This window comes from Triticum urartu, chromosome 6 (genome assembly GCF_003073215.2).
Source record: "Triticum urartu cultivar G1812 chromosome 6, Tu2.1, whole genome shotgun sequence".
NCBI classification, from domain to species: domain Eukaryota; kingdom Viridiplantae; phylum Streptophyta; class Magnoliopsida; order Poales; family Poaceae; genus Triticum; species Triticum urartu.
The window spans coordinates 502,601,352-502,609,401 of record NC_053027.1 but is presented as its reverse complement, the minus strand read 5'-3'; the positions used below and the strand labels follow the sequence as shown (position 1 = coordinate 502,609,401).

The 8,050-nt window shown below is 38.7% G+C and overlaps 1 protein-coding gene across 1 annotated transcript; it reads right to left on the bottom strand.

The window, feature by feature from the left end:
- Window positions 1-362: 362 nt before the first annotated feature.
- LOC125514610 (RINT1-like protein MAG2) lies at window positions 363-5,572 on the bottom strand. Its single transcript, XM_048679945.1, has 4 exons — window positions 5,145-5,572; window positions 4,940-5,044; window positions 2,548-2,645; window positions 363-2,466 (listed from the first exon to the last, which is right to left on the bottom strand). Exons 1-4 carry the CDS (start codon window positions 5,434-5,436, stop codon window positions 592-594), a joined length of 2,370 nt encoding a protein of 789 aa, XP_048535902.1. The 5' UTR covers window positions 5,437-5,572; the 3' UTR covers window positions 363-591.
- Between the last annotated feature and the right edge of the window lie 2,478 nt (window positions 5,573-8,050).

Here is an 8,050-nt window from a genome sequence, read left to right as displayed (position 1 = left end):
GCTGATGGCGGTGGTAGCTTATTGTACCCTACCACCAGGGATAGGAGCAGTACATGTTAAAGAGGCTTATAAATACAGTTGGTACGTGATAAAGCCTAGATCCAGTCCAAACTTTTCCAAGACCAAAGGTCAAAACAGTGATTTCGTTCCGCACTTTTCCAAGACCAAAGGTCAAAACAGTGATTTCGTTCCGCCGGGGGTGCTCGGTTCACAGGAGAGACCGAAGCGCAGCCAGTACAGTTTGAGAAAAAAGCTGCTCGTGCTATTTCACTGCATCTGAACGATCGAACTCAGCAGCTTACTCTGCTAGTACACCATTTTAAAAAGAAAAGGCTGCTTTCTTGGTCAAACAAAGAAAACTCTGTCAGCAAAACAGTTTTTCTGTTACAAAAGGGGAAACACACTATTACAATCTTATTACACCAATCAACAAGGGGAAGATAGATGTAAAAAAAACAAACAAGGGGAGGATACATCTCTAAAAGAGGATGACACAAATTTGTATAAAATACAAAAAAATGGAAGTCCATTCCAATATGGCAATTCATTTTTGACATTCAAGCCTGACAATGTCTAATGTATATATCATTATCATGCATCATACACCCTATTTTTAATTATCTTTTCGGCCTCACCGACTGTCAAATGCCTAACACCATGTCCCCGCAGCCAAATTTTATCTGTAACCAACCTACTATCTCTTAGTTGCCTCTCATCAATCTTCAGCAATTTCAATCCCTCGGACAGTCTTGGGAAGAAGCCTTCAGGCCTCAGACACCAGGCTTGGAAAACAGCAAAAAGAACACTCAGATCAGCATGAAGCCTTTCCACCCCACCATTACTAAACTTTGGGCTTCCAGCGAAAATCCCTGTGAAAAGCAGCTGGTCTACTCCGGTTGCCACGGCTCTCCATACTGTTACAAAATCCAGCACATTTAGGCCTTCTTCGAGCCTAGATAGCCTCCCTTGAATGTAGCCTGAAGACTCTATGATAGCTCTGGATATAGCTGGTTCTTCTGAATGCTCCTGCCACTGTCTCTTGTTTTTCAGATAGTCCCGGGATCGAGCATCAAAAGCCCTAAGGATGACGGTGGAAATCTTATCAACCCATTCTGATCTGAACTCTTTCAGTTGATTTATATCTTGCTGGAATACAAAACCCCCTTCTCCAACTACAGATAGATTTTCCATTTCAAGAAAGAACACATCCTCACACCATTGTGCCAATGTGGATTCCACGTACCGAGCTGCATTAATGGACTGTGATACTTTGATCAAAGCATTATCATCGGCCAGAGCAGTTAGCCCCTCTGCCTCTTGGCACCTCCTAAACATGCAACCGAGGAATTCTGATATTATGGGTGAAGCAGAAATCCTAATGAATTCTGCCCTAAGGGTAATGCTAGGAATAGGCCTAGCACGATCAATTATCAAAGACAAGCCATGTTTAACAGCACCGGTTATTGCTGGAGATTTGCAGTCATCTGATCCATACTCAAGTATCGCTCCTTCAATCCTCTTACTCCAATTATTTTCATTCTCCATTGCTGATTTCAGGCTAGCGAAAACCTCCCGTCTCTCAATCTCTGCCCATATTTCAAGCCAGTCTGGACGATCACAGAAGACAGAGAGCACCGAGATCCTCTGCCAATTCTCATCATCCTTTACTGAAAATAGCAGTCCTGTACCGGAGATCAAATCTTGAGTTCGCTTGTCAAAAGATATCATCAGATCAACAAGGTTAAGCCATGAGACTCTTGCCTGAGCCGCCGTGCTGCTTGCATCACTTGAGCTACTTTCTTGAAGAAGTTCAATCTGCTTTGGAAATATCTCTTTCGCCAAGTATGTAGACAGTGCAATAACTATACCTGAAATCCACTCCTCTCTGCAGCTATACCCTACAAGATTGGCCTTATCTACAAGGGGCTGCAGTATCTCATCCATGGAATCAATAAAATCTCTTGTTATCTTATAAGCAAGAGCAAATACAAATTCAGGATTCTCAACCCATTTGGAGAAATGGTGTTGTGCAGCAGCAGATAATGGATTTACTAACTCCTCTATCACCCATAATGGTTGACGTGGTTGATTTCCCATGTCGTGCCCTTGTAGTTGCCTAGCTTTTCTGCGTTTCTGTAATTCTTGTAGATTACAGAGCGAAAGAAAGCTTTCAGAATACTTCCTTGTCAAGTCACCCTTCATTGAAAATAATGGGTTCACAGTCTCTGCCGGTTTCCCAGAATTACTATCTGAAATTTTTGTTCCCGCAAGGGAAGGAGGCCAGCCAAGGGATGACAGAAGAGCACGATGATCAACAATAGCTTGTGGTCTTAGTAAAGCTAGAGATCTGTCCACTCTGTGATCCACTGCAGATATAAGGCGAGTCCATTGTGGTCTGGTCCTTGTAACTGAAGCTAAAAGATCTTCTATCTTTTTAAGATATCCAATAGCAACATGGTGGGTTTTCTGGAATAAAGATGATGATGGCAGAATTAGCAGTTGACAAGTTTAACTGTCCTCGCAACCACAGTATGGCATGAATCATACCTCTGAATTTTCTCCACGAGATTTAAGTTTTGCAGTCACAGAAGAGGAAACAGCGTCTTCTACATCACCGATCAAACCGTCAAGCTTTAGAGCCGTTTCTGTATATGACAACCTACCGTTAAGAAATCATCAATTGCAGTCAAACATAAACAAGCAAGGGCAGCATAAATAAAATAAACTAGTAACCCCAGAGAAGAGCAAAACAATGAAACTGTGCTAAACACCTAAAGCCATCTAATCTACAAAAGTTAGGGGTTTTCTATCAGAATTAAGTCAATTAGCTTCCATTCCATCGGCGTCAAGTCAATTAGCTCCCAATCAATTCATCATCCTAATGCTCCATGATGAACCACTTTTGTGAACACAGTGCTCTTTGATTGGTACGGTACCTTAGATTCAAGCATCTTTTTATTACATAGATTGCATGGCATGTATGTAACTCTTGTTCCAGGCCTCTAGCATAAATAAAGCAAAGTAAAGCAAAGAAGTCTTGATCAGAGTAGGAAAGAAAGAATGACAAAGAAAGAAAGAAGAATCCAAAAATTCTGAATGGTGTGCTTGGATTTAAGGCCCCACAAAAGGAAAAAAATAAAATACATTCAAATAACTAAAGAAATCTCAAGTCAGCAATGCCACTGGAAAGAAAAGATAAATTGACCATTTATAGTTAAAAAGAACATGACATCTTTCGGCCTAAGAATAGCCCCAATAAAGCCAGCCATAACTACAACTTACCGGTGTGTTTGGGATCGTGAGCTAGCTCATCCCAGGAAGGACTCAGCTCAAACTCGCGCTGTAATGAATCGAGTGGAGTTGAGCTAGCAAGTAGTTCGTTAGGCTTGCTTCATCCAAAGAAGCAGCCTACTCTTCAGTGTTCACCGCATGGCCCAATGTCCAAGTCTTACAACACCATAATAACCCAATTACTTGATAACCACAGATTGTTAACTTTTTATTATTGATGACATTTATTTCTTGAGGATCCCAACAATTTGAATATCAGTTTTTATACCCATCCCCTAAGGTGTGGTACATTCTTTGCCAAAAAAATGCACATGCTAAACATAATACTCCCTCCGTCCCAAAATAAGTGTCTCAACTTTGTACTAAATTTAGTGCAAAGTTTGTACTAAGGTTGAGACACTTATTTTGGGACGGAAGGAGTATTACTTTGGCAGTGCTAAGCAACAAAGTGAATAACTGATATGCAAAACTAAACGCACACAAACAGACTAGGCCAAAATGTGACAATGGTAGACTAACAAAACAAAAAAATTGAACTCCAGATAACAAACAAATTGAAGAGCGCACTAGTAATCCACTTTCCCTAGCAGTAGTTTAGTTGTGGTATCAATCCTGTAAAACAGACTGGCTGACTGCCTTGGTTAAGGAGATTAGTAGCAGTAACTAGCACCATCTGGCAACCAAATGGGAATTATAAAAATCCTTTAGATCACACTATTGCAAAATACCGGCCATGGGAAAACAAAAAGATTTTTCCCAGTTCTAGGAAATTATCATCTTAATAAGAGAATTAAAAGATTCTGCTAGTAGCTTAGTACCTCCCTGCCATAAGAGTGCTTTCACTAATTAATTTGGCATTTCAAATCAAACCCACTTTTCTTTTGGCTTCTTCATTGTCGAAGAACTCAGTGCAATTGTCATAGTGTTATTTTATTTATTTCTCAAGTGTGGTCGTTTTAAAATCTAAACTTCTAGTCCAACCACCAACAAGACTCCTGCACCAACCAAAACACTCCACTGCCTAAGAATTAAGCATGAAAAGAATATTGGCTGCAATAAGGATAGGAAAACATAATTAATGTTCTGGTTTTGACACTCCTATCAGTGGAAGATCGCTGATAATGCAGTTACAGACAGGACTAATAGCTAACTGTGGCTCGTGAATAAAGAAATCAGCAACTAACATGGACACAATAATGAAATGCCCCCACAAATTCCTAGTCAACTACAGGGACAAAAGGCAACTCATAGATCCACATTATCAAAATGAGGCTCACTTACAGGAGCTGCCAGATCCATGTCATAATTGAGGGCCAGAACAGTTATCATCATCCATCCTGGGTGTACTGAGCTAGATCTGTATCAACCAAACTTAACTATTAACCTAACCAAACAGCCGATTTGCCACATAAAACCGCTCTGCTCCTGCACAGACACTAAGTCCCATCACACCAAGCACTTGTACGACATATTTAGCAATGAGCCACTGGTCTGAACTTATGAATCATAACACATTATGCCTAAACAAACATAACCATCATAAGAGGAAATAGACATCATAGCAAATTGTCAATATAGTGTTTATCATTCGAAATTTAAGCCAGAGCCTGGCACAAAGATCTAAAGTGTGATCTTCAGAGATGCTCACCAGCGTAATCTCTAACCATGTCCACTCTCGACACGTCGGTGGCCAGGGGAGGGAGTTGTTCAAACAGCATCCTCTCGCTCCCAGCCTCCACGTCTTCTCTAACCCCTAGAAAAACCCCAAGAAATAGAATTACAGCTTAGCAGCAGCATACGTCAACTAGAGAAGCTCGAAATTCAGTAATTCCATGAGCATTTGCTTAAGATACCCGTCTTGTCGGTGGAGGCCTTGAGGGCGGCAAGGCCACCACGCACGCTGCGGAGGGCGGAGCCAGCGGCCCCGAGGGAAGAGGAGTACGCGGCGACCACATCGGCGAGGCGGGCGGACAGTTCGGCGACCGAGGACTCGAGCTCCGCGCAGCGCCCGCGGATCTCGGCCTCGACGTCGGCGGCCGCGGCGAGGTCGGCCGGGGAGCGAAAGCGGACGTCTAGGAAGCGCCGGAGCTCTGGGGTGATGTGCGGGGGGCTATGGAGCAGCGGCGACGGAGCCGCCGCTTCCATGGCGCGATCGGGTCACCGCGGCTTAGGGTTTGGATCGCGGAGAGGAGTGGAGATGGGGGAAGCGGGGAGGAAGACCGGCGAAGGCAATCAGAGTAATGATGCTCCAGCACTTTTTTTTTCTTTTCCGGGCCGGAGAGCTGTAGTTTTTTATTTTTCTGAGGAACGGAGAGCTGTAGGTTGTAATCTTGGGCGTCGACTTGAGCGGGCATCGCCCTCGCTATGTCTCGCGTTCAGCGAGTGGAGGCTTCGGACCCGCTGAAGCGCGCGAGCATATGGGCCGGCCCAGGTTCGCGGGCACTACACTGCCGCGTTTTTTTCTGCTTTTTCACGTTTTTATTTCGTTTTTTCATTTCATTTTTTCCTTTTGTTTAAACTTTCAAATAGTCTATATATATACCATATATATATATATATATATTACAAAAACATAGTTTATATAATATTTAGAAAAATTTTAATCGTGCATTTAAAAAAATATTGAAGAAGTATTTAAAAAATGTTGAACGAGTATTTAAAAAATCTTGAACAAGTATTTGAAAAAAGGTTGAACAAGTACTTCATTTTTTGATCATGTATATAAAAATGTTGAACAAATATCTGAAAATGTCAAACAAGTATCTAAAAAATGTTGAACAAGTATTTGAAAAAATGTTGACCATGTATATAAAAATATTAAACAAGTATTTGAAAAATGTTAAACAAGTATTGAAGAAAAAATAAATTGTGTATCAGAAAAGTATTGTTGACGTATACAAAAAATGTAGAATAATAACCAAAAAACAAAGAAAACAAAAAAAATAAAAAATAAAAATGAAATAAAAAACAAGAAAGAAATTGCAAAAAAGAAGGAAAAATGAAGAAGAAAAAAGAAAAGGAAAAAAACTCAAAGAAAACCGGTTTGAAATAGCCTCAAGTATGACGCGCACCTACTACTTATCACTAACTTGACTTGGGCGAAGTGGTAGCAGCATCCGTGGATCAAACCTTGGTTCTCCCTTTACCTAATCTCTGTTTCTTACTATATGCGTGCGCGGAGCCGGCCCAATATGAAGCGGGGAGAGGAAAAATCCTCAACGAAAGCTGCCTCTCGTCTCGCTTAATGCGAGAAATAGACGCCACAAATTTGAGTGGGGTAGGTGTTGATGATGAGGCTGGTGACGCGAGGTTTTATGGGCTCGGTCGTTGAGACCTAATATGGGTCGTGCCATCATAAATTGGGACATGTATGCACGATCCACCTGAGTGAACTATACCTCATGGTTATAGTGAGATGGAAGAATGTCTCGCGTAGACCATTTTACACTCCTGTCGTTTATTGGACCGGCCCGGTTCGATCTTTTCTCTTTCATTCGCTGGCTTTCTACTTCGCTTGATCGCTACTCTTCGTTGGTTTAGTTCAGCTTTTCTCATTTTGTAGTTTTTTTCTGTTATATCTTGTTCAATTACTTTGTTTCTTCATGGTTTTCTTCAGTTTTTTGCTTTTCATTTGTTTTTTATCGGTTTTCTTCATTTCTTTCATGATTGTTACTGATTTTTTTCTTTTTCTCGGTTTTCACTATTTTTTGCTTTTCTTTCATTGTTCTTTTTCTTCTATTATTTGTTACCTTCTCATGTTTCAATATATTCATTTTTTTCATTGGTTTCCTTCGGTTGTCATTTTCTTTTTGTTATTTGTATTTTGGATTTTATTCTGTTTTGTTGTTTCTTTATCTATTTTTACGGTGTTTCTTTTTTGTCAACACATATCTATTTTTTCAATACATCACATACATTTGTAGTTTACATGTGAAACATTTTTTCGCAAAAGATTAAATATCTTTTAAATATACGATGTACATTTTTTTCATAAATGCTTTGAATAGATGAACCATATTTTTTTCAAATACACATTGAATATATTTTATGGTAATAAACTTTTTTTTCAAAAACTGAACGACCATTTCTTAAATACATGATACATTTTTTTTAAAACATATGTTTTTATATCTAAATTTTCCATATACATTTGTAGATTTTTTTCTATATATTAAAACATTTTTTATGCACATCTACCATTTTCCAAATACATGATTGACATTTTTCTAAAACTTATATTATTTGATATCTACTATTTCCATACGCATTTGTATATATTTTTGGTTTGACTGGGAATATTTTTATACATATTTAATATTTTATAAATAAAATTATTACTATTTTTGAAAGCTTATATATGTCTTCTTTTTTCATACACATTGTACATTTTTGTATACATTAGGAAAAATATTCATATACACGCTTAACATTTTTTAAATAGATGAACATGCTTACAATTTTTTATATGTTATGATGTCTACTTTTTCAAACACATTTTACATTTCATGCATACATCAGGAATACTATTTATAAACGCACTTAACATATTCCAAATACATGATTAACATTTTTACTCATATACATAGTTTGATGTCTATTCTTTTTCATATACATTGTACAATTTTTTTATACACATATTTAATATTTTTCAAATGCTTGATTGACTTTTTTATTTTTTGTATAAAGTGATTTTTCTAATATATATACTTAGAATATTGGCGAAATTTAAAGAGAAACAGAAAATGAAAGGAAAAAAAGC

Bases quoted from the DNA above. Each gene is read 5' to 3' on its own strand.
- LOC125514610 (XM_048679945.1), bottom strand. From the start codon at position 5,436: ATGGAAGCGGCGGCTCCGTCGCCGCTGCTCCATAGCCCCCCGCACATC. The intron at 2,646-4,939 runs GTGAGCATCTCT...TGTCATATACAG, and splicing joins CATGGTTAGAGATTACGCTG to AAACGGCTCTAAAGCTTGAC. The intron at 2,467-2,547 runs GTATGATTCATG...TCTTTATTCCAG, and splicing joins CTCGTGGAGAAAATTCAGAG to AAAACCCACCATGTTGCTAT.